Source organism: Aspergillus heteromorphus, assembly GCF_003184545.1.
Source record: "Aspergillus heteromorphus CBS 117.55 chromosome Unknown BO70scaffold_1, whole genome shotgun sequence".
NCBI lineage: Eukaryota > Fungi > Ascomycota > Eurotiomycetes > Eurotiales > Aspergillaceae > Aspergillus > Aspergillus heteromorphus.
This window is the reverse complement of record NW_020290406.1, coordinates 1,339,937-1,364,157: the sequence shown is the minus strand read 5'-3', so window position 1 is coordinate 1,364,157 and position 24,221 is coordinate 1,339,937. Positions and strand designations below refer to the sequence as shown.

Genomic DNA, 24,221 nt, shown 5'->3' with positions numbered 1-24,221 from the left:
CATAACTACTGGATTTAGATTGATACATAGGTGTTTACACGTGACCTACGATTTGCGCTGAACCAAATACTCCGTACATGCGATGCTGCCGTTCCCACCTTCAGAGAGGCCTGGGTGGTGGTGGTGGTTGGTTATCTATCTAGTCACTATGATTTGCGCACCACTGGCTTGGGTGTAACACTTGAATTACTACCTAAGTACCTACCTACCTTAGGTCGAGAAGTGGTATTGCCATCTTATGTGACGGATTTTCTCCGGTCATGGACCAACGCTACAGCCAGTTCAGCCTGGAGAACTGGAATTATCGTGGTGAATCAGCAAAATCCCTTGATCTGTATCGTATCGCATCGAGAAGGTATATCGAGATTGTTGGTGGTGACCATGATCTGAAATTTACCCATTTAGACATCAAGCATGGTTTTTTTTCGCCCGAGGGTATTGAACATTGTACAGCGGTAAAGCACAGAGATACACATTTGTCACGCCTCTCGATAATCTTCCCACCGGCGCCAAGCAAGTAAAAAAAAAAGGAGAATGAGATATAAGATAGTAGTTTACTCAAGACGAATAGAAGACATGGCAGGGGAAAAAGAAAACAGAGAGGAAATAAAAAGGCACATTCAAAGCGCGACCAAGCCCTTTTGCCTTCGCTAGAAACAGCTCAGAATCCAACCATCCAGAAGTTATACCGCTATCATTCCGCAAGTCGTGCATATGTTATCAGCTGCCGAACAACCCCCGGATCTATGTTCGGCATCAACAGTGCGCCGAGCAGGTTTTCTTTCCGGGGGATAATCCCCGACGGGAAATGCAATGTCGAACTGGAGTCCGCAAGTTTCGATTTCTCAGCTAGTCGGCGGAGAATTGCCAGGCCTCGATTGATTATCGAGCTGTACGCAGACGCCTCCGCTTCCGCTTGGCCCCTGGCGGCGTGGGACTGGCGTGAGTTGGTGGTGGGCGGAGGGACTCGATCCATGCTCAGGAGGCAGGAAAGGCGAAGAAGATGGATGGCAAACCCATCAGTGGACTCCAGCCATAGCTTGGAAGTAGGGCCATCGGAAAACCCTGACAGAATGTCTGCAGCCAGGAGGCCTTGCATTAGGAAGACCTTGCGGGCATCCGCTATGGCCAAGGGTTTGCGGAGCTGATCAGGAACCGGGCAAATCGCGAGTCCAAAAGCCCGGGTAAGCAGCTCCTGCTGGACGGAACTACCGTCGCCAGAAAAGATCGCCCTGAAAAATGTCCGGTTGGGCTCATCCCGCATCAAAAGCTTGGCCAAGCCATCAACCGCTGCAGGTGTGTATTTATGGACAGAGGGGTTGTATGACGTGAACATGATTCCTTCCACGCCCACGGTGGGTGATGGAAACGGCGCGAACGACAAAAGGAAATGTAAAAGACAGAGAGCGTCTTCTTTACTCGGTAGGTGGATGAAGTGGGCCACATTACTCAAGTAAATAACCGTATCCTTCATGAAATCCAGGGTGTTCTGATGCGTCCGTAATAGCATATTGCGAGTGCCGAGATAGCGGATAATGGTAGACATAAATTGAACGACCGGGGGCGTGGACAGGATCCCGAAATTGGACTCGATAAACGAAAAATTGCGCAAAATAGTAGTGATGCAGATGAGTCGGTCGACGGCACGATCTAGCTCATAGTCGATGCTTCCAAATTCTGGAATGTCCGCCAAGGATGTCCACTCTGACTGACATCCTCGAGTTACTTCCTCGTATGAGGATAGAAGCATCATATCCGAAACTTCAACTGTATGCTCCGCAAGGAACTCCGATTGATCCTCGGCGCATTCTATCAAACTCTCCACCAGATCTTCACAATTCTCTAACGAAATCTGGATCGCTGGCTCGGAAGAAATAGATGTCAGAGTATCCAGAGCCATGCGCATCTCCGCATGTATCCCGGACTTAATACTCATCGTGAGTGCGTGGATGTCGATGACACCCAGCTCAGCAAACGTGGGAACGTTTGGCTTAAATCTCGCAATGTCATCTCCAATCTGATACATTTCATCAACGGCTATCGGACCATGCAGATTGCTTGGAGGTAGGACCATAGGTTTGAAAGTATCCTCGATCTGGTGCTTCAGAGGCTGGTTTGATGACTGTTCCAACTGCTCTGAGGGTTTCCCAGGCATGGGACCCGGGGCTTTGCCGGGCTGCGCAGGCGATTGGCCTGGTATTTGACCGGTTGGGTCATGTGGTGTTGCTGGGGGCTGTGACTGGCGAGAAATGCTGAGACGGTGTTGATTTTGAGGTTTGCTTTGGGTCTTGACCGGCGTGGGCGTCGCAAATCCATTTGACGCACTGTGATGTACAGCGCCTGGCGTAGGCGCAGCACTAGGTGACGGGTGTCCCATCTGTTGGGGAGTCTCGAAACCCGGGCCCGGCTTGACGGCTGGAGATTGGAACTGCATGCCAGATGGATCGCTGGGTTGTCGCGGCAGCGGCGCCTGTTGCATTTGTTCCGCAAACTGTTTCTGTTGTGTATTGAGGAAAGCCTGTTCGTATGCAGCGAGGTTCCGCTGATAGTGCTCGCGAATCTCCTGCACGGCCATCGGAAGCTGCATTTGTGGAAACGAAAGCTGCTGCGCAATGACGGGCCACATATTTGTCGCAGCAATCTTCTTCGATCCACCAAGTTTCATGACCGTTGCATAGAGCTGGACTAGGTTGATAGGGCGACCGCAGACGATGGGACTGGGATCCAATGGCAAATTGCGCGACATCATGAATTTCTGCAACGATCTCATGAACCCCTCTGGGTTAGGTGGTTTAGCCATGGTCTGTTGCATTTGTCTGATAGCTGCCATCTGTTGAGGATTTGCCATCGCATTCATGCCAGCAGCCACCGGTCGCCCAGCCATAGCTGGATTCATACCCATCGGACGCCCTTGGTTTTGCATCTGCATAGCATGCATTCGCTGTTGCTGCTGCTGAGCAGCTATCGCTTGCTGATAGCCCTGCGGTATACCGCCGTAGTGGGCCTGCATTGGCGCTTGTACGGCGGCAGACGTCATTGCAGGCGCGGGCGAGAATTGGGGGCCCATGGCCTGGGGGAAGGGTTGACCGGGCATGAACGCGTTATTTTGCGGAGTATTCACCCTACTCGGATGATCTGACTGCGAAGGGGACATGTGGGAGCCTACTGGAGGACCTGCTGGGGAAAACGGACTAGGAGAAGCTGTTCCCATTCGCTGTACGCCGTGTTGGTCGAACTCCTGCATTATCGGAGACTGGGTGACACTGGGAGAAGCTCCTTGTTGGAGATGCTGGTACGGGGTTGGATGCGGGGGATACTGAGGCGCGCCATTCGGAGCTCCTTGATACCCTGGAAATGGCACTTGATGAGGAGTTTGTGATCGGGATGCGGCGATCCCGCCCGGTGCTTGCCTAGGCGACATTGAAATTCCATCCTCTGGCCGAGGCCGTTTGGAAGGAATCACCTGGTTCGGGTTGTGGAAACCAGGCGAGGCATTTCGCGGCACGCCATTGAACATGCGCTGGTACTGGGTAGGGTCGGGAGTGGGAGAGGTGTGGAGGAATGCCGCAGAAGGATCAATGGTCGCCTGGTGGAAAGCACCATTGTCATGGTTCGGAAGGTTCGAGGCGTCGGCTAGCCAGGCATTCATGTCGAGTGGTTTTACCAACCCATCTGCAAGGCGACGAGAGCTGTCAGAAAAAAAGACACACGGGTAAGAGGGCCACCCCCGTCATCGTCATCGACACGCGATCGATGGGAACAAAGATTGGGCAGTCATTATAAGCTTAAACATGGAAAGACAAGATGACACAAGCTCCAGAGAAACCAGGGAAAGGTTGGAGGGTGGGCAGACGGTCTAGACGCGTCAGGTGAGAAAGCTGGCAGTGAGGGCGTCGCGCTTCGCTCTGCGACACGAGCGAAGCAACGACCACACCGAGAACAGCCACCCCAGCGTGTCGGCCGTGGGGGGAGGGGGTAGGGACGATCAGAGGGGGTTGGGGGGGATTGATAATTACTCAAAAAGGAAAATTGAAGGGAACAAGCAGGATGTACATACCGACAAGGCTGGACAACTAAAAATGCCGACTCACAAGCGGATGGAGGCCGGGTCCCGAATGGCAGTGGTTGGAAGGCCGGAGAGAGAGATTGCGAGAAGATCGAGCAGGTCACGGGACCATGGGCGTGGCAGAAAACCAGTCGAGGTTTCGCCGCAGCAGAGCGTGTGGGAGGGAGAGAGCGGCACTGGGTGGCAGAAGTCCGATCAGATCAGCAAGCCTCGGGTGACAGCAGCAGCGGCTGCACGAAACCAATCACGACGATAACATGTACATGCAACAACAGGAATCACGGATCGGTCATGGATAGGCTGATAGCCTGCAACCCGTGAAGGGCGCGAAACGTGCGTGGTAGTCCCGAGGAATGGCGAAAGGGTGGCCAGCACCTGACTAGTGCGTGGCCACAGTTGTGAGAGGCGTGTGGACGGGGGCAATCCAATGACTGGAAGACAAGCGGGCGGGGGGGGGGAAGGAAGGGAAGGGGGATCAATAGTCAGGAATGACAGGCGTACCTGGGCTTGGAAAGCTCCGTAAGGAATCAGTACACAGCAGTTACCAGATGGGAATTCGGTAATTTTATTGAATTCGGGTTAAGGCTCTTTTGGGCTTTGTGTTGCTCGCCGGGGAAAGGAAGGGGGGGGGTTCCCTTTAGAAAGGTGGAGGCACACGGGGTTGGGAAGGCGGGAATGGAGACGGACGTGGAGCGACCAAAGACGCCTCAGGAGTCGAGAATCGAGTCGGCCAGGAACGGGAGCAGGCAAGGTATGCGAAAGATGAAAGGGACAGAGAGGCGTATGGCTTTCCAGTAAGGTTATCTTACCAGTAGTACGTAGCAGCAACCGGCCTGGAGCAGCAGCAGCAGCAGGAGCAGAGCACAAGTCGGTCGGTAGGAGTCGGGCGCGGGTAAAAGGGGTGAGCCGAAACAGCAGGCGGACCCCCGCGGCAGATTAGGTAATCTTCGCGGGTCGATTCACGCGTTACATCATCATCATCATCATCGCTGCTGTCTGCTGTTACCGTCCTCCTCCTACTATGATCCTACATCTATACCTAGAGGTACTCAAGTCAACAAGGCTCTGCTATGTACGTACCTAGTATACGGGGTACATTTTGAGGGAAGCAGCGCCAGGGGCAAGAGCAAAAGCCGCCAAACTTTATTGGATCAACAACAAACCACATCTATCTACAGACGAGTGACGGATCCCCGTAGTACTAGTATTGTCCTGCGGATGTCCAGCGCACAGTCACCCGTATTAGGTTGTGGCTATAAGAACGATCCATCTGAACAGGTTCCATCCCATGGTTCGGGCCAGACCTCCCCGACACGCCCTCGAATGTGTCACGGCGCCGCACATGCCCGCCGAGGCATGACCTGCCTAATCCGGAAGTAATTCCAACCGCCTGTCTCTTGGCCCATCGAGTACTTTTCTTTATATCTACCTTGTGGACCCAGTTCTGCTCCAGTAAGTCCCATGTTGGCTCTGCAGGCGCAACATATAGAAGAGGCAACGGCCTCCCTGAAACAACCATGAGAAATAAATCCATCAGCCCTTCTCTTTCTCACGATGGCAGCATCAAAAGAATGGCAAAAAATGCTCAACGGTGAGCTGTATTGGGCCTGGGATGCAGACCTTCAGGCCAATCGACAGCGCTGTAAGGCAGCATGTGACGCGTTCAACCAAGCGGGTCAGGTGTCTCGACGTCGCAGGGTGGAGTTATGGAGAGAGTCAGTAAAATCTTCCGTGAATATTGAGAAGCATCGCAGTCCTATCTGACTCTACGACGCGTGATAGCATCATCGGTGACAGCCGTGCCTTACCTCCGGTCCATCCGAATCCTCAGGAAGATGAGAAACTCTTCAACGACACCGATCCCTTTGTGGATCCCCCCATCTCCGTGGACCACGGGCTGAATTTTAAGGTCGGCAAGGGCAGCTTCTTAAATTTCAACCTTCTTGTTTTGGATACCTGTCTAGTGACGGTTGGCGAAAGGGTGCTCTTTGGCCCTAATGTCTGCATCTATGGTGCTACTCATCCCATGGACCCGGCTGTACGGCGAGGGTTGGAGGGCCCAGAAGCCGGCAAAGAGGTGCACATCGAAGATGACGTGTGGATAGGAGGCAGTGCTATCATCTTGGCCGGAGTCAGAATCGGGCGAGGAAGCACGGTGGGGGCTGGCTCTGTAGTGACGAAGGTACGTTCGTGGCTTGACCGCATACTAGTATTTTCGAATTCCGAGACTAACCCATCCCCCAGAGCGTCCCACCCTTCCACTTTGTTGCTGGAAACCCTGCCCGAATTATCCGCCGCATTGAAACGAGCATGGATCCTGAGCACCAAATCAAAGAAGACATATAGTGATTCCAGACTTTACGATAGCCGATACTCTATCTCACGTTGAAAATGCCAGAGATGACAATCCACCTGCAACGCTCAATCGCTTGCCCATAAGTCACTGTAGTCATGGGATATCGGAACCCAAATCAGCTTCTCCTCGTCACACAGAATGCTACGATGGCCTCATCATATCGCAGCCGAGAGCCATTCTCATCCGATGAGTGTTTCGAACATACTTATATGATCAAATAATCATGTTGCCGTATCAGCTCGGGACAGTATGCCTGGCTCGCCTGGTAAGTCCGGAGTCAGTTGAAGATAGAACACCGACACTTACAAAAGTCGTCCATGAGATATTTGTATCATCATCTGGGGTCTGCGCTGCACGAGCATCCCACACCTTTCTCAATAAATCAGCCGGTACTGGGTTGCGAAATTCAGACCTCCGCTCGATCTCACGCAGTCTTGTCAGAACATAGTATTGTGCATGACGCGATATGGAATCTGAACCTGCCATGAAGAGAGGTAGGACGAGAATTTCCAGTAACGAACACTCAGAAGAAATCAAGGCGGTAGCGTCGAGTATTCTAGTGACGCATTCCTGTATATCTGGGCTTCTGGCGGGTTTTAACGGGTCCAACAACCGAAGAATCCGCAGTATACACGCAAACTGGAAAGCCTCGGCTATCGCCAGCCAGAGAGAGTCGGAGCTAGGATACTCTCTCCCTCGTGGATCCCATGAATAAAGCTTATGCCTAGCCACAAGCAAGGCAATTTGATAGTCATCCGAAGTAAGCCAACCCAGCGTGTATTCCTTTGCTTTCTCCAGTGCTCCACCAATGACTAGAAAAACTTCTCGAGGGCACCCATTGACCAACTCGAACTTCCGATCACTTGCGCAAGCAACCAACTCACGAATGTCCTGGGAGAAACACATTCGTTCAGAACCAGCAAACGCTCGAATGATATCCAACCTGTGTTGCGCTGGTTAGTGGGCCTTGTTTCGAGACTGGTTCATTTTGGACATACCACGCTAGGTTTCCCAGAAAGAATACAGCCCGCTGCCGTCGACCATGCAATCCTTCGGCTATAAGTAACTGTTTACAGACGGACATGGCTCCCGTGATATGAATTCCATGACTCGATACCCCGGATTCAGAGATCTAATCTTTATCAGCTTATGCACACGCGTCGAGAAATGTGATTCATGGCAAGCCTACATCGTGAAGTAATAGAATCTGGATGATGGCCAAAACAGTATCCTGCTCATCTTCGAGCAGAGAGGTTCTTTGGCTCTTTCGAATCTCCTCACTGAGCGCACGTATGGCTTTCATTCGGTATTCGACCGCAGTAGCTTCATGCAGGAATTCGTCGTCAATCAGTCGTCCAAGGTGGGAAGCAGAGAGTCCAAGAACAGCATACAATAAGCCGATCTTCTTTCGCGCCAGGGGGAGAATGTATGCTCGATAAGGATTTTCCGCACCGAATCCTACCTCAGCGATTTGATGAGGGCAAATAATCTCATCATCTGAGCGGCGTCAGTATTCTTGGATCACCTCCCACATCAAGGGGACAGTAACATACAATGGCTTAATAGTCTGGCCGTGTTGGAGGAACTGAGGAGTGTAGTAACGTCGTCTGGAAGTTCTGGTAAGGGCCGACTACGTTCCCCAGGGGAATTACCAGGAACCAGGACGTCATTAGTTGGGGGCTTGGAGTTGCCGTCCGATTCGGCTGGGGAAGCTTGGTCAACTTTCGCGGGGACAACAGTCACGGTAACCTCCGACGTTGGCGTTTCATGGACCTCCGAGGGTACATTATTGCTTGGTCTTGATTGCAATCTGGTGGAGCTTCTATTGCTGACCGGGATGCGGGCACCTTTCCATTTCCCCCGACTGGCTATGCCACAGAATCTAAACTGTTCCGGGTATCCTCCGCATACTAGGCCTTTCGAGACGCAGCGTTGACAGTCGGGGCGAGCACGATCGCACTTGCGGCATTTCTGCCGGCAGGTCAGACATGCGGGACCTGCAAGAGTTGATGAGCATTGTGCTATAGTTCGTGGCGCATGCCATGGCTCGATGTGGCCCTACCAGCTCGTGGCATTCCACTGTCAGCCTGTGGACTGTGGAACTATCTATCCTCCTCCCGAAGGATAACTGATAACTTCGGATTCCTATATGGGCAATGGCATCACGCGTATGGGCCGCAAATTCCCTGGGAGGCTTTTTAGTCAGAAGAACCCTGGTCGCGGTTATTGCTATTGGCAGTAGAATCCAAGTCCACTGAGTGTTATCCCAGGATCTGATCGCAGAAAGCCAGCATTCATCTCCGGGCTGCTGGATGCTTTACCCGATCGGGCACCCAAATCAGATTATGTAATGCGTTATGCGTCATGTGACCGGTCTGTATATGCGACTGCTCTACGGACTAGATACTATGCTTCAGCATCTTCACAGGGTTGTAGGGGTCGAACTGCGATAGCTAATGTCTTCTTCGGACATTGGTTCCATGTTGGATAGTATCATGTCTTCTATTTTCCCGATTGCTGGCCGGATTCTGTCCGTCATCACTCGAGATGAGACAATGAGCCCTGTCGATGTATATATCCGCTATGACAAGCAATTAAAACCCCTGAGGATACGCTGCCTGCGAAGCATGACCATAGCACCCTACTAGGTATATATCACCATGTGGGCGACGAGAGTAACAATTTCCATTGATTCCATGCGTATACTACCAGTTGCTAGTAGTAATTCAATATCTCAGGGCCACAGCAGAGTCCATAAATAATGATTTGTAAATATTATTTGGCGGGCCCTGAGACTAGAGGAAAATATCCTCCGGTCGAAGCAGAAATGAACTGATCGAGGTGAAATTCCCCAGACCAACAAACGTCTACATCTATGCGTAGAAACCATCTACTACACAGCATGATGGAGGGAGGTCAAGCGGAGCTCCAGTGGTTGCCACTCGATGCGGGCGACCGAGCTCCCCGGTCACATGACGGTGCCGTGAGCTTCGTGAGCCCGGCCGTCTGGCATCGACGCAATAGATCCAAACAGCCTACGTCCTTCTCCAAAGCACCCACAACCAATCTCCTTTCGTACCCGGAGGGCTTTTCTTTCGCGATATCGACTGCGCTAGCTTTCTTCCATATTCCTTTGCTTTCCGACACACATTCGCCGCCATGGGAGACGTCGCCGTTGAGAATCCGGCGAACAACGTCACGCCTCACAGCAAGGCAGCTCCGCTGGACACGATTCCCAACATAGACTCCCTCGAAGGCACGGGAAGCGATGGAGGTGATGAATATGCTACGCTGAAGAAATTGCAGAGACACCTGGAGTACGTTCGAGCATGGATGGCAGCTACCGCGGCACCTATTGACCCTGCAACAGGTACATTCAGCTTCAGGAGGAGTACATCAAGGATGAGCAAAGGCAGGCTGTCCCTGTTTCTTCTGTTATACCTGGCTTTCTTGGCTAACCGAGGGTGTTTGTACAGGAGCCTGAAGAGAGAACTTGTTCGCGCACAGGAGGAGATCAAGCGGATACAGAGCGTGCCTTTGGTGATCGGCCAGTTCATGGAAGCGATCGATCAGAAGTATGATACCCAATAACTCTGGGAAGATGAACTGTAATAACTGATTTTCTATCTAGTACCGGTATCGTGCAGTCCTCGACCGGCTCGAATTACGTCGTCCGTATCCTGTCCACCCTCGACCGCGAGAAGCTCAAGCCATCCTCCTCGGTCGCTCTCCACCGTCACTCCAATGCCCTTGTTGATATCCTGCCCCCGGAAGCGGACTCCTCCATTGCCATGCTGGGTGAAAACGAGAAGCCTGATGTGACCTATGCGGATGTTGGTGGGCTTGACATGCAGAAGCAGGAGATCAGGGAGGCCGTCGAACTGCCTCTGACACACTTTGACCTTTACAAGCAGATTGGTGGGTTCGCCTTGATTCTCCATCCCTGTCACTCCTTATGGAGCTGTCTATTCCTGAATGCTGACCGACTCAGGTATCGACCCTCCCCGTGGTGTCCTTCTTTATGGACCTCCCGGTACGGGTAAGACCATGCTGGTCAAGGCAGTGGCAAACAGCACAACCGCCAGCTTCATTCGTGTAAACGGATCTGAGTTCGTTCAGAAGTATCTGGGTGAGGGTCCTCGCATGGTCCGTGATGTTTTCAGAATGGCACGGGAGAACTCCCCGGCCATCATCTTCATTGATGAGATTGATGCCATCGCCACGAAGCGTTTCGACGCCCAAACCGGTGCGGACCGTGAAGTCCAGCGTATCTTGCTGGAACTTCTTAACCAGATGGACGGTTTCGAACAGACCAGCAACGTCAAGGTCATCATGGCCACCAACCGAGCGGATACCCTGGACCCTGCCCTGCTACGTCCGGGTCGTCTGGACCGCAAGATCGAGTTCCCCAACCTGCGCGACCGGCGTGAACGCCGGTTGATTTTCTCTACGATAGCGTCTAAGATGTCGCTCTCCCCCGAAGTCGACCTTGACTCGCTGATCGTTCGCAACGAGCCCCTCTCGGGTGCGGTCATCGCGGCCATTATGCAAGAGGCGGGTCTCCGTGCTGTCCGGAAGAACCGCTACAACATCATCCAATCCGACCTCGAGGATGCCTACTCCGCTCAAGTCAAGACTGGGCAGGAGTCGGACAGGTACGTGTCTCTACCCATTTTACCCGTTGTGCCGACACAGCTGACCAGATCCACAGACTTGAGTTCTACCGGTAAACGAGCATGGTACGTGTTTTTTAGGCTGGATATCGGATTGTGCAAGGCGAAAAGGGGGATCGTTAGCTGTATCATCAACATCTAGGCTATCATATATTAGGACAACGACTGATGCATTTTGGGATGCCGCTGGAGTAGTTTATCTGTTGGGACGAGTAGACGGTAGAACACATCAGCGCTGCCAGGTGTCTTGGGAGTCTGACTAATCGTAGCTGCGGTAGTTAGGTAGTTACTCTGTAGCTAACTAGCTGCCTATCCTGGCACCTTGAGTGCTACGTATTCGCTGGCTATCTACCGATAGATAGCGGTAGGTAGTGCCTGTTTCGCAAGGTATGGCGCTAGTGAGAAGGAGGCAGCCACAGGAAGGCGGTCTTACATCATCACCGACGGGTTCGCGTGATCCGAGCGAAGATAAGGCGCCGAGCAGGAACCCCCATCCTGCAGAGCAAGTATCCCTGTACCTTGTCAGGCAACCGGAAGTCAAGTACACTGGTAGAAGAGAAGTAATGCTCAGTATACTCCCACACACCGTAGATAGATGCAGTTACACAGTAGTATCTCCATGCCTCCGTGGAAGACGATCAACTGACCGACCGATAACGCGTGACGATCGGCTTGCCCACTCCTCTCCATGACGCAGCCGGGACAGCCGGCCATTGGCTGCGGCAGGCCCACCAGTCGCTCCGCAACCAGTGCGAGCCCGGGTCTCGTCACCCGCATCACTCGCCCTCTCACCCCAGACCTCCCTCTTCCTCCCCTGGTACCTGTCCTCCCTCTCCCCATCTCCTCCCTCTTGCTCCATCATCATCATCATCCTCATCATCATCCTTATCCGTTCCTGAGTCCCTGCCGCCATCGTAAACCAGTCCATCGCATCATACGGGCCTGTTGTTTCCGTTGCCGCCCATCATGAAGTCGACCTCCTTGCTCGCAGCCTCCGTGCTGTTGGGCTGTGCCTCCGCCGAGGTTCACAAGCTGAAGCTCAACAAGGTCCCTATGGAGGAGCAGCTGGTGAGTAAAGCTTTTCTGACTGCCTTGAATGAAGCAGGCGAGTGTCTTGAAGCTTCATCATCCTCTAACGTTGACCCTCTCATCGCAGTTGACGCACAACATTGACGCCCATGTCCGCGCTCTGGGCCAGAAGTACATGGGCATTCGCCCCAATGTTCACCAGGAGCTGGTTGAGCAGAACCCCATCAATGACATGGCTCGTCACGATGTCCTGGTGGACAACTTCCTGAACGCACAATGTACGGAGCCAATGGCCCAGAGCTAGGCCGTGCCTTATCGGTGACTGTTACTGACATACTACCCTATAGATTTCTCTGAGATCGAGCTGGGAACTCCCCCGCAGACGTTCAAGGTCGTCCTGGACACTGGCAGCTCGAACCTGTGGGTTCCGTCCTCCTCATGTGGCTCGATCGCCTGCTACCTCCACCAGAAGTACGACTCCTCTTCCTCGAGCACGTACCAGAAGAACGGCAGCGAGTTCGCTATTAGATACGGCTCTGGCAGCCTCAGCGGATTTATCTCCCAAGACACGCTCAAGATTGGCGACCTGAAGATCCCTGACCAGGACTTCGCCGAGGCGACCCAAGAGCCTGGCCTCGCCTTTGCCTTCGGTCGGTTCGACGGCATCCTCGGCCTGGGCTACGACACCATCTCCGTGAACAAGATTGTTCCTCCCTTCTACAACATGATCAACCAGGGACTCCTTGACGAGCCTGTCTTCGCCTTCTACCTGGGGGATGCGAACACGGAGGGTGACTCATCCGTGGCTACCTTTGGTGGCATCGACAAGTCTCACTACACCGGTGAGCTGATCAAGATCCCCCTCCGCCGCAAGGCCTACTGGGAGGTCGACCTTGACTCCATTGCTCTCGGTGACGATGTTGCTGAGCTCGACAACACTGGTGTCATTCTGGACACCGGCACTTCTCTGATTGCCCTGCCTGCCGACCTTGCTGAGATGATGTAAGTGACTGCTCCCTTGCCTGTGATACACTTGCTCACTGCCCGAAAGCAACGCCCAGATTGGTGCCAAGAAGAGCTGGAGCGGCCAGTACACCATTGACTGCGAGAAGCGCTCGTCCCTACCCGACGTGACTTTCACCCTCAGCGGCCACCCGTTCACGATCTCCGCTTTCGACTACACCTTGGAGGTTCAGGGATCCTGTGTCAGTGCTTTCATGGGCATGGACTTCCCCGAGCCCGTGGGCCCCCTGGCCATCCTGGGTGATGCGTTCCTGAGGAGGTACTACAGCGTGTATGACCTCGGCAACAGCGCCGTTGGTCTGGCCAAGGCTAAGTAAATGATGGATCGGTAATTATTTCTGTTCCCTGAGGGGATGGCACCGCGTACATGACCCTTCCCCGCAGCGGTCATTGTTATTTGGGGCTCGGGAGATCTGTCGAGCTTGACGGCTTTGATCTAGTCTTCGCAGACGAACATGGCGTAATCTGTTACGGATGGTTTCCCCTGTTGCCAGCGCTTGCCGGGTAGGCTCTAGGGATCTCCAATGAATGCCCATAATATTGCTTGATTTACTTCCATGCTGTGATCTTGATTGATGATGCGGATGATGCGGATGATGCGGATGATGCGATACAAGTAAACCTAGACACCAGGGAATGATAGCTTCGCGTTGGGGAGTTTGTTTTGATGGCAATGCATGATATAGTTCCGAGAGGATGAGGATTGACGTAATAGTACAGTAGTAGTGGAGGGCGTAGGGAGTAGTACAACGGCGTACAAAGCAAGCAGGCATGATGATGATGATGATGATGGGCTTCAGACAAAGACGATGACGGGGTCTGGGCCGAGTCTCGCCCCGCACAGGCCAGCCAAACCGACGCACCCGCTGACTCTTGGCGGCCAAACCTTCTTCTTCACGACCACCACCCCAGCGGCCGTTTTGTCTTTCTCTTGTCTCTCTCTTTCATCATCCATCCACACTCTTCATCCCCCGTTCCACTATCTCTACCATCCTCGCCCTGCGCCTTCAAAACAGAGCTCAGTTCCACCCGCCCGCATCTCAATCCGAGATCCGCCCGCCTCATCATTGGTTTCGTCGCGTCGTCTCGTGACGAAGCACACCACCTGTGACAACCCGACCTACTCCCACTACTCCCACCTACCTACCTACCAACCTTCCATTCATTCACCCATCGCAACCACGCCCCACTTCCCCGTGTCGCGTCCATCGCAAACAAGCCCCTCGATCGCGTCACCTCACTCCTGGCCACCCACTCCACCCATCCCCAGTCGCCCCGGGCATGGCTCCGTAGCCCGTCCGTCGAGCTCGATACGATACCTCTTTCATCTCGGTGATCGAATCGAATTCCATCTAGCATCCCATCCGATCGACCAGAGCTGTCCAGCTCCATCCACGCGACAGGGAGGACGGGGGAATCCGGAGGGGGTTTGGAGAAGATCGGAACATACATACATAGTTGAAGCAAATACGTGACGGCATGCTTCTCCGGTTACCGCCTAGTCTTCATTACCCGATTACCGTCACGTCGCTGCTCAAACAGCCCGGTGATGCGGTGGAACGGGATGAGGCGCTGTTTTGGTATGTGTACCAGACGACTGTCACGGAGGGTGATGGGCTAGGGAATAAGGTGGAGGTCAAGCGGAAGTTTCCGACTAAGTTTGAGTCGACGGTTGATGGCGAGATCGTGCAGTGGAAGGTGGCGAAGGGGGATGTCATTGATGAACCGTATGTTTTTTTTTTTTCTAATTTACCCCTTTACTTTTGCTGGTTTGGGGACTCGGGGGCTCGGGGCTGACGATTCAATTTTCGCTATAGGGTTGATGTTTTGGAAATTGATGAGCCATGTGCTCATGAAGTTCAGTTTGGGGGGCTTTGTGCGGAGTGTGGCAAGGATATGACTGAGTAAGTGTTGCTGGGGTTGAGGTAGCTGTGTGTTGGGGTAAGGTGTTGGATGCTTACGGTTGCTATAGGTCCTCGTACAATACCGAAGTGACGGACATTATGCGCGCCCCGATTCAGATGGCCCACGATAATACCACGCTCACTGTCAGTGCGAGAGAAGCTACGCGCGTGGAAGAAGATGCAAAGCGTCGTCTACTATCGACTCGGAAGCTGTCCCTCGTTGTGGATCTGGATCAGACTATCATCCACGCTACTGTTGACCCGACCGTGGGAGAATGGATGCAGGATAAAGACAACCCGAACTACCAGGCTCTGAGCGATGTCCGTGTCTTCCAGCTGGTGGACGATGGACCGGGGATGCGCGGGTGCTGGTACTATGTCAAGCTACGGCCGGGGCTGGAGTCGTTTCTGGAGAACGTGTCGGAGATGTTTGAGCTGCATATCTACACCATGGGAACCAGGTCCTATGCGCAACATATCGCTAGTATTATAGATCCTGACCGGAAACTCTTCGGTGACCGTATCCTGAGTCGAGACGAGAGTGGGAGTCTGACGGCCAAGAACCTGCACCGGTTGTTCCCGGTGGACACGAAGATGGTCGTCATCATCGACGACCGCGGGGATGTCTGGCGCTGGAGCCCTAATCTCATCAAGGTGTCTCCCTATGAGTTCTTCGTCGGTATTGGGGACATCAACTCGAGCTTCCTTCCCAAGAAACAGGAGCTGGGCAAGTCCGGTGACAAGCCGGCGCCCAAGCCATCCAAGGGAGCGCTTGAAGAGCACCACGTGAATGGGGCAACCGCGAAGACAGACGAGCAGAGCGAGGTTTCGACATTAGAGCAGCTGGTAACGATGGGTGGTGGAGACAATCCGAGGTTATTGCAGGAGCAAAGCGACGCGCAAGAAGAGTCAATCATGCATCAGGTGGAAGACCGGCCGTTGTTGCAGAAACAAAGGGAGCTGGACGCGGAAGATGATGCGGCGGAGAGTGGCAGCGATTCCTCCAGCAGCATGGACGAGTCGCAGGACATGAGCAAGCACCGGCACCATCTGCTGGAAGACAACGACCGGGAGCTGTTTGATCTGGAGGTCCGACTGGAGCGAGTACATCGGAATTTCTTCGACGAATACGACCGCCAGAAGTCGCGAGGGCTGGGCGGGAGAGTGGCTGCGCTGCGAGGCGAGAAGGCGCCCTCGAAGGAGAAGGACGTCGACCTGAAACTGGTGCCTGACATCAAGGATATCATGCCCCTTATCAAGCGTCCCGTCCTCACTGGTGTGGTCCTGGTGTTCTCCGGAGTCCTTCCGCTTGGAACGGACACGCAGAATGCAGACATCTCCCTCTGGGCGAAGAGTTTCGGCGTGGCCATCTCTCAGAAGATCAACGGGAGAACCACGCACCTCGTCGCCGGACGCAACCGCACTGCCAAGGTCCGGGAGGCGACCCGATACTCCAAAATCCAGATCGTCACGACGCAGTGGCTCCTCGACTGCCTGACGCAGTGGAAGCGACTCCCGGAGGAACCCTACCTCCTTCCCGTGCACCCCGAAGACCGGGGGGAGCCGATCTCCCCCGACTCCAAGGAAATGGCCGAGGGTTCGTGGATTTCGTCGGACGACGAAGCGATGGCCGAGTCGGTCGACGAGGAGATGTCCCAGTTCGCAGGCATTGACGCGACGTCGCCCATCGGTTACGACGAGGAGCAGCAAGCGGCTGTGCACGACGAACTGAAGGAGTTCCTGGGCAGCGACGACGAGAGCGAAAGCGACACTGACGTGTCGGTTCTGGACGAGATTCCGAGTCCCGGCAAGAAACGGAAGCGCGAAGAGGACGAAAGCGCCGACGACGTGGAGACGGACAACCCCAGCGAAGAGGTCGACGTCCACGGATCGCGTCTGGCGCAGCGCATCAAACGGTCGTACGAGCGGTCCACCGGACTGAAGGAAGTTGCCAGCGCGGGCGTGGAGTCGGCCTTCAAGCAGGCCCAGGCCCAGGCCCAGGTCCCATCCGACACCGACGCCGACACGCCCGAGGAGCCCACATCCCAGCCACAGGAGCCCGTGGAAGAAGACGACGACGAACTCGAGCGGGAGATGATGGCGGCGTTTGAAGACGGCGAGGAGCCGGCGGATGACGAGAAGATTGCGAATGAGAACGAATGAGTCTTCCTTAGGTTAGGTTAAGTTAGGCTAGGACTTAGGGGTTGTATGTTGAATTGTATGTTGGGGGTTGTTTTGCTCTTTTTTTTTGTTTTTCTTTTTTTTCTCTTTTACTTTTTTGAATGTCCGAGACGGCGTTGCGGCAGATGTATGTCACATCACACACAGGGAGCATTTTGATTTGCGAGGCGAGTTGATTTGATTTGACTTGAATCGAACTGGCCGCGATGCAACGATGGCATAGCGAGGGCGTCTTTCTTTTTGCGTGCGCGACGCGACGATGTGTGATAGCAGCCACCTCTACCTCCACCTCCACCACCAACACCACCAGAAGAAGAAGAAGAATCAATCAAAAATCACAATATTTGAGCTGGTTACTACCTGATAACTGCTCCACTCCATCCTGTTCCATACATATACATAACTAGTACATTCGTTGATATGTAACTTTGTTCATTTATTCATTCGCGTTTCATTCGTACACATGCATCCATGGCCATATCATATCATATCCATATCATATCCATATCGATATCGGATCATAAGTAAGCCATAGGCCATTGAAGTAAACATAATCGTAGTAGTCATAACATACCCACCCCAAACCCAGGCATAACAAGAGCGAGGAAAAAACAAAGGGGAAGGAGAAGGAGGGAGTCGGAGAGAGAAGGAGAAGAGGGAGAAGAAAATCAGCGATATATATCCCGATTCACCTGCCACGACATGACAATCATCCAGACGTAGAAGATGGTATTGACGAGCTCGAATGCGAAAGCTGTTTTCCAGCAGTTACCTACCCCCGATTCCCAACAGCAGTTAGCAGTTAGCAGTTGGCAGTTGGCAATTAGTATCATATCATATCATATGATACGTATCAATCAAAATCATGTCTTATCATGCCCAAGCTCAAGCTCAACCCCAATCCCAAGTAAAAAAAAAGTAGATAGATAGAAAGAAAGAAAGAAAGAAGGAAGGAAAGAAGGAAAAGACATACAAATGGTATCCTCGGTCAACCAAGCCATGGAATAAACATTATCACCCTGCGGATGGCCCCACTCGGTGATATAATTGCGACAATTGCTATCGACGTCGGCGACGACGCCGTACAGCTGCAGCGAGGTCTCGACGAGGCCGGTCAGCCACAGCACGAAGAGGATGAAGCTCCCGACGATGATGATGCCGGGGAGGAGGAAGCGCTGCGCGGCGAGGACCAGGATCAGGATGACGAAGAAGATTCCTAGGGCGCCGGAGACGACCATGTATGGGAATATCCTGGTATTTATTATTATTAGGTTATTGGGTTATTGATATATTGATTGTGGGGGGAAGGGGGTGATGGTATTAGAAAGGAAGAGGATCTAACCAAGGAATATCCAAATGCAACTCATTCTGCACGGTCATGAACCAGGCGAAGATACCGAGGCAGATGGCGGACGAAGAGAGCGCCACGAGGATCCATATGTTGAGTTGGAGTTCGGGCCAGTGGTAGCGGCGACGACGGTGGATGCGGACCCCGGCCATTGGTTGTTGTTGGTATAGTGGGATATTGATATTTAGAGAGTGTAGTAGTGGTAGGAGGAAGGATGGTGTGTATATGAGGTGATGTGATGGTTGACCGCTGTATAGCAGATAGCAGGGCATGCACTGGATTGGATTGGATTGGATTGCCCCGGCGGGGCATCGACCGATCAGGCCGAAATCTCTCACTTTCGCCTTGAGTTCGATTCGCTGAGGGAGGGACAGCGCATTGGTGTCGGTCCAGGGGGTTCTGGATTGAATCGGAGAGAAGAAGAAGGAGAAGAAGAGTGACGATAAATAATAATAATGGGGCTGATTGATGTGTTGGTCGGGTGCGGGTCAGGTTGGTCAGGCACAAGAAACAGACCAGGAACACACGATAAAAAAACAAGGAAAGATGATGATGATAGATAGATGGATGGAAGGAATGAATTGAATTCGAAGAATGGGGTTAACAATGACAGCAACTCGTGAGGGAGGGAAAATAAAAAAAAAGCCGGTGGCAGGAAATCCGGACTAGTCAGTAACTATATGCGGTGGCAGGGGAGGGCAGGGGAGGATCCATCCAAGACACTGAATAGCTTCGGCAGTGGTCCTGATTCCTACCCTCCGTAACCATACTGCGTACTGGATACTAGAAAGAAGAGAAGTAAACTAATCCGTCGATTGCTCGAGTCATTCATTATATCATATCGTACGACGGCGCATTCTATCCGTCCCATCCTCTAAGGTATGTATGTATACTATACTGTCTACAATCTCCCATCTCATGCCTCATTTCTGTCGCCCCCTAAAGCAACGTATCGCCCAGGGCGCTGCGCACCAACGAACAGCCCGTCCGGATCGTGTCGCTGGCCCCCGACTCCTCCAGGCTCGGGTTCACCTCCACCAGGTCCATCGCCACCAGGTTGCCCGTCTCGTGCACGCACTCGCAGATGAAGTCGCCCTCGCGCAGCGTCAGGCCACCGCGCACGGGGGTGCCCGTGCTAGGCGCCCACTGCGGGTCCAGCGCATCGACGTCAAACGACAGGTGAATCGGCGTGTCGTTGCCGATGTGAGCCAGGGCCATCTCGACCACGCGACCGATACCGTACCTGCGTTGGGGTCAGCACAACACACACACACACACACACATGAAAGAGAAAAGACGGGACAGGGATGACGGAGGGAAACCCACCGATCAACATCATGCATGCTGAACGCCTTGATGCCATGCTCGCGGAGGAGCTGCTTCTCCCCGCGGTCGACATCGCGCAGACCAATGTACACCAGCTTGCGGGTGTTGACGATGTGCTCATCCTGCAGCCATCCGAAGATATCCCTGCGCTCCTCGCGGGCAAGGCGGGTCAGGAACGCCATGGGCATGCCGTGGATGTTCCCGCTGGGGCTCATCTCGGGGACGTTGATGTCGGCGTGGGCGTCGACCCAGATGACGGCCATCTCGCGGCCCAGACGCTCGCGGATGGCCTTGGCCGTGCCCGAGATGGTGCCGATCGCGATCGAGTGGTCTCCGCCCAGCGTCAGCACGAACTTGCCCTCCTTGGCGTGCTCGTACACCTGCGAGCTCAGGGTCTCGGTCACGGCGCTGACCGACCGCGGCTTCTTCATGCCGCGGTGGTCGGGGTCCTCCGCCAGCATCTTGTCCTCGTAGTTGTGCACCTGGTCGTCATAGTGGAGGTCGTAGCCCAGGTCGTCGCGGAGTTGCTCCAGGAGACCCGCTTCGACCAGGGCCATCGGGGCAGCCTCGACGCCCATCTTGCACTGTCGTCATCGCCGGGGAGTTAGCCTGCGCTCTGTTTGCCGTGGTGTGCCGTGACGATGATCGACGAGAGGGGGGGGGGGGGTCGCCGGGAATGCTGCACTGCACGTACCTGACCGCCATTGAAGCCCACAGCCACAACGCCCAGCTGGTTGGGCTTGGAGAGGAATCTCTGTCGGATGGTGGAGGGGGAAGTCATGATGTCGATGGAGAGGGGAGAGTTGAATGCGTGAAGAGTGAAGAAAGAAAAAGAAAAGGTTCTAGAAGGGCGGGCGAAAGATGAGATAAGATCGAGCGGGTGGAGACGATCCGAGGCTGGCAAGAACCGTTGGACAAACAACCACAAAGAGGAGAAGAAGAAGAAGAAGAGACACAGGAGACAGGAGATAGGAGATGGAGACGGAGACAAAGGGAGAGAGAGAATGAAAGTGAAAGAAGATGAGGGAGTGAGGAAAGAAGAAAGAGGGATCCATGGCGGTTAAAAGCGCGGGCAAGGCAAAGCCGTGGGGCATCGCGATCGCTAAGACCTGCTTTTAGGGATCAGGCCTTCCCCTAAGTACAGGTCGAGGAGAGATGCCCGCTCCGGCCCTTCTCTGCTCTCCACCCCCCGTTTCCATTAGCAATTGATTCGCCGGACATGTTATTTACGCCCTGATAAACCCGGAGATTGCCTCGGGGGAGAGTGGGAGATGTGCTTGTTGCCTTGTGACTGGTGTGACTTGTGATGCTGGATTGGATTGGGTATCATGAACTGCTCCGCTACCGAGGTCTATCTTCTATCCATCATCCCCTTACCTCCGACCCTCCAGAATCAACTCCCGCAGAATCGCATCCGCCTTCTGCGCTTCTACCCGCCCCTTTTCGCCCATCCGCATCATCTGTCCGACAAACCACCCCAGCTTGCCCAGTTGCTTCTTCTCCCGGATCTGCTCCACCATCGCCGGGTTCTGATCGATCGCGGCCTCGGCCAGCGCAACGTATTCCTCCCGCGACAAAGGCAGCAGAATCAGGTTCTCCTCCTCCAGAAGCTGCGGGATCGCCCGCGAGTCGCCCTCAAACACCATGGCCAGCACCCGTCGTGCCGTCGGGCCCGTGATCCGTTTCCGCTGAAGCTGGTCAAGCAGGGCGGCCAGGGTCGGAGCAGGCACCCGTTGCGCGTCCCATACCAGCTCCGCTTTGGTCAATAAGCCTCCAACTTCGTGAAGAACCCAGTTGCCCGCTACGCGTGCGAGGCTCTTTTGCGCCTGCGGGTCCTGGTCCTGCTGCAGCTCCCGCAGGAGGTCCACGACCTCCTGGTAGTACTCCAAGCGGGCCCCGTCCTCCAGCTCAATCAGCGGCTTCGCGTCCTCGATGGGCAGCTGGTACTCCGGCCCCGCCAGCAGTTCGAGGAGCGCGTCCGAGGACGTCGGCAGGGTCTGCCTGAGCTCCGACACCAGGTCCTCCCCGATATACAGAGGCGGAAGATCGGGGTCCGGCATGTAGCGGTAATCAACCTCGCCCTCTTTGCCTCGCAGTCTGCGTGTCTCCGTGCTCCCGATCGTCCAGCCCCGGGTTTCGCCCGCCACCACACCGCCGCTCTCAAGGACAGCAATCTGCCGGTTCTTCTCGGCAATGATCGCGTCCTCCACGGACTTGAAGCTGCTGAGGTTCTTGATCTCCGTGCGCTGCCCGAGACCCCCGATCCCGCCGTAGTGGTGCGTGCCTGCTGCGTCACCGCGCTGGCGAATTGAGACATTGACGTCAGCCCGCAGACCTCCCAGCTCCATGCCAGTCGTCACCGCATTGCACGACTGCAAGATCGCCTGGATTTTCCGGACGCATGCCGCCGCGGTGGCGGGGCTATGGATTTGCGGCATGGTGATGATCTCGACGAGCGGGTGGGAGACGCGGTTGAAGTCGAGCAGCTGCAGCGAGGGAGGGTATTCTTGGGATTTCGCGGTATCCTGTTCCATCTGGACCTGCTTGATGCCGATGCGAACCGAGTCACCGTCTTCGGGCGCAATGCCGTCGTGGCGGAAGAGGTCGACATAGCCGTTTCTCGCAAAGGGCTCTGCTGCGCGTTAGAGAGCTGGAAACCCATCCCGTAGACGTGATCGGATTATACCGTAATATTGCGTGATCTGGTACCCCGCGGGCTGATCCTGGTAGAAGTAATGCTTCCGATCGAATTTGCTCACGGGCTGGACGTCACAGTTCAAGGCGATGGCGGCGCGGAGGGCGGGCAGGAGCGTGGCGATTTGGAACTCCTGTAGAACCATCTGTCATCAGCGGTCGACCTCAACGCGAGGGAGAGAGCAGAGCGGATCAACTGACCGGCTGCGCCCCCGGATACGCCAGGTCAAACAGCGCGACATTCGAATTGGGTAGATCGGTCGAGGACGTCGGGGCTCCTGCTCACGAGGGTGGTCATCAGCCAGACAGCTCCCCCATGCATGTGCCGTCACTGGAGGGCATCGACGCACTGGAGAATAGCTTGGACTCGGTGTTCAGCTGCGCATGGATCTCAATGCCGACGGTCAACTCCCACTTTCCGCGGGAGGCCTCCTCGTTCTCGCGGGTCTGTCGCTTGCGCGCCTTGACGGCCTTGGCGTCCTGTTTGAGCTGCTTGCGAAGGGGGATGCGGTCCTGCGACTCGGGGGCGGAGGTTTGGAGGGATCGAATGGGACGCGAGAGGGAGGAAGAAGGGAGGGCCGTGTGCGTGTGCAGGGCGTCAAGGGCGCGAATGCGAATGGGTGGTCGGCATTGCGGGCAGGCGAGCGAGCGGGTGGCTCTTGGGCACTGACGAAGCCATGGTCGAAGCATGAGCCCTGTGGTGGCTGACAGGGGTGATTCGTTGGATGGGGGAGAGGGGAGGGAGGAGAAGGAATCGGGGGATTTGGTTGCCGAATGGCGACCACAATAATTGATGCTGATGCTGATGCTGATGATGATGATGATGGCGACAGATGATGGCAATGGGGAAGAATCCAAAGAATACTGCGGGCAGTTCGTATCGGACGGTAATGATTACGCTCACCGCTGGGGTATTGAACCGGAGGGGATACACGAATAAAATACACAGAGCTGCTCAGATGCTACGAACTATCTAGTTGTTACTAGTTACTCTTACTATGTAGGCAATAAATCAAGTCTCCATAATCCGGGACTTCCCTAGGGGTATAGATAGAGACGTGACAAGCGCGGAGTTATATACATGTATGTAGCAAGATGCAATACAAGAAAACCCCAATGACAAATCATTAACCGCTTTTTCCTGCATTTTCTGACCAACCGACTCGTCACCCCAAGCCATCAGCAGCATATGGCGAGTTTCTCCAGCACCATGGACAAAGTAGAACTTGTCCAAGTCGAGCTTACCGAGAAATACCGGCACAGCCGACCCTTGCACCCGCGAAAACACACGATATATTTCGGCCTCCCGGGAAACCTGATGCCAGAGTGGTCGTGTGGTTCCTTTACCAACCACCGTATATCCATATGTAGCGCAGGTGATCTTGAACGGACAATGTCCAATCGGTGCGCAGCCATGGTCGATGTTTTCGTCCAACTGCTGCTTGACCTGCTTGAGCATGATCTCTGCACTAATCACATGATAATGGCTGTTCCCTCCTTGTTGGTAAAGCACAATATTGGGACATTGCATATCCAGTTCACCTCCCTGTTGCAGACCTAGCAAAAAACGCTGAGTGCAGAATGGTGCAGTGTTCTTCGGGCGTTGGCCACCCTGCCCATG

At 54.2% G+C, this 24,221-nt stretch overlaps 10 protein-coding genes across 10 annotated transcripts; 5 read left to right on the top strand and 5 right to left on the bottom strand.

Annotated features, from left to right (window-relative positions):
* Window positions 1–440: 440 nt before the first annotated feature.
* On the bottom strand, window positions 441–3,870 carry BO70DRAFT_357539 (putative ARID/BRIGHT domain protein (SWI1)). The gene has a single exon (XM_025542062.1). The coding sequence runs from the start codon at window positions 3,647–3,649 to the stop codon at window positions 695–697; it is 2,955 nt and encodes a 984-aa protein (XP_025404151.1). The 5' UTR covers window positions 3,650–3,870; the 3' UTR covers window positions 441–694.
* Window positions 3,871–5,620: 1,750 nt separating this feature from the next.
* Window positions 5,621–6,412, top strand: BO70DRAFT_282232 (sugar O-acetyltransferase; the record flags this gene model as incomplete). Its single annotated transcript, XM_025539040.1, has 3 exons — window positions 5,621–5,781; window positions 5,849–6,197; window positions 6,311–6,412. 3 exons carry the CDS (start codon window positions 5,621–5,623, stop codon window positions 6,410–6,412), a joined length of 612 nt encoding a protein of 203 aa, XP_025404150.1.
* A 129-nt stretch (window positions 6,413–6,541) lies between these two features.
* Window positions 6,542–8,687, bottom strand: BO70DRAFT_9374 (Zn(II)2Cys6 transcription factor). Its single transcript, XM_025548856.1, has 6 exons — window positions 8,485–8,687; window positions 7,976–8,419; window positions 7,612–7,919; window positions 7,421–7,554; window positions 6,729–7,365; window positions 6,542–6,675 (listed from the first exon to the last, which is right to left on the bottom strand). The coding sequence occupies exons 1-6, from the start codon at window positions 8,495–8,497 to the stop codon at window positions 6,628–6,630; spliced, it is 1,584 nt and encodes a 527-aa protein (XP_025404149.1). The 5' UTR covers window positions 8,498–8,687; the 3' UTR covers window positions 6,542–6,627.
* Window positions 8,688–9,581: 894 nt separating this feature from the next.
* rpt3 (proteasome regulatory particle base subunit RPT3) lies at window positions 9,582–11,421 on the top strand (the record flags this gene model as incomplete). Its single annotated transcript, XM_025544568.1, has 7 exons — window positions 9,582–9,739; window positions 9,793–9,841; window positions 9,909–9,997; window positions 10,054–10,340; window positions 10,414–11,161; window positions 11,199–11,286; window positions 11,401–11,421. The coding sequence occupies 7 exons, from the start codon at window positions 9,582–9,584 to the stop codon at window positions 11,419–11,421; spliced, it is 1,440 nt and encodes a 479-aa protein (XP_025404148.1).
* A 640-nt stretch (window positions 11,422–12,061) lies between these two features.
* Window positions 12,062–13,852, top strand: BO70DRAFT_327541 (pepsin-like aspartic protease; the record flags this gene model as incomplete). The annotated part of the gene is made up of 4 exons (XM_025540704.1): window positions 12,062–12,163; window positions 12,252–12,402; window positions 12,472–13,126; window positions 13,176–13,852. The coding sequence occupies 4 exons, from the start codon at window positions 12,062–12,064 to the stop codon at window positions 13,462–13,464; spliced, it is 1,197 nt and encodes a 398-aa protein (XP_025404147.1). The 3' UTR covers window positions 13,465–13,852.
* BO70DRAFT_9351 (uncharacterized protein) lies at window positions 13,590–14,895 on the top strand. The gene has a single exon (XM_025548855.1). The coding sequence runs from the start codon at window positions 13,957–13,959 to the stop codon at window positions 14,620–14,622; it is 666 nt and encodes a 221-aa protein (XP_025404146.1). The 5' UTR covers window positions 13,590–13,956; the 3' UTR covers window positions 14,623–14,895.
* Window positions 14,274–17,326, top strand: fcpA (protein-serine/threonine phosphatase). Its single transcript, XM_025548843.1, has 3 exons — window positions 14,274–14,874; window positions 14,965–15,051; window positions 15,120–17,326. The coding sequence occupies exons 1-3, from the start codon at window positions 14,627–14,629 to the stop codon at window positions 17,212–17,214; spliced, it is 2,430 nt and encodes an 809-aa protein (XP_025404145.1). The 5' UTR covers window positions 14,274–14,626; the 3' UTR covers window positions 17,215–17,326.
* A 320-nt stretch (window positions 17,327–17,646) lies between these two features.
* BO70DRAFT_357531 (uncharacterized protein) lies at window positions 17,647–19,139 on the bottom strand. The gene is made up of 3 exons (XM_025542061.1): window positions 18,575–19,139; window positions 18,206–18,483; window positions 17,647–18,004 (listed from the first exon to the last, which is right to left on the bottom strand). The coding sequence occupies exons 1-3, from the start codon at window positions 18,730–18,732 to the stop codon at window positions 17,901–17,903; spliced, it is 540 nt and encodes a 179-aa protein (XP_025404144.1). The 5' UTR covers window positions 18,733–19,139; the 3' UTR covers window positions 17,647–17,900.
* A 235-nt stretch (window positions 19,140–19,374) lies between these two features.
* BO70DRAFT_383964 (arginase) lies at window positions 19,375–20,929 on the bottom strand. Its single transcript, XM_025545622.1, has 3 exons — window positions 20,601–20,929; window positions 19,907–20,490; window positions 19,375–19,823 (listed from the first exon to the last, which is right to left on the bottom strand). Exons 1-3 carry the CDS (start codon window positions 20,685–20,687, stop codon window positions 19,520–19,522), a joined length of 975 nt encoding a protein of 324 aa, XP_025404143.1. The 5' UTR covers window positions 20,688–20,929; the 3' UTR covers window positions 19,375–19,519.
* A 350-nt stretch (window positions 20,930–21,279) lies between these two features.
* On the bottom strand, window positions 21,280–24,059 carry BO70DRAFT_348783 (glutamyl-tRNA(Gln) amidotransferase subunit PET112; the record flags this gene model as incomplete). Its single annotated transcript, XM_025541628.1, has 5 exons — window positions 21,280–22,538; window positions 22,593–22,734; window positions 22,802–22,878; window positions 22,951–23,464; window positions 23,760–24,059. 5 exons carry the CDS (start codon window positions 24,057–24,059, stop codon window positions 21,280–21,282), a joined length of 2,292 nt encoding a protein of 763 aa, XP_025404142.1.
* Between the last annotated feature and the right edge of the window lie 162 nt (window positions 24,060–24,221).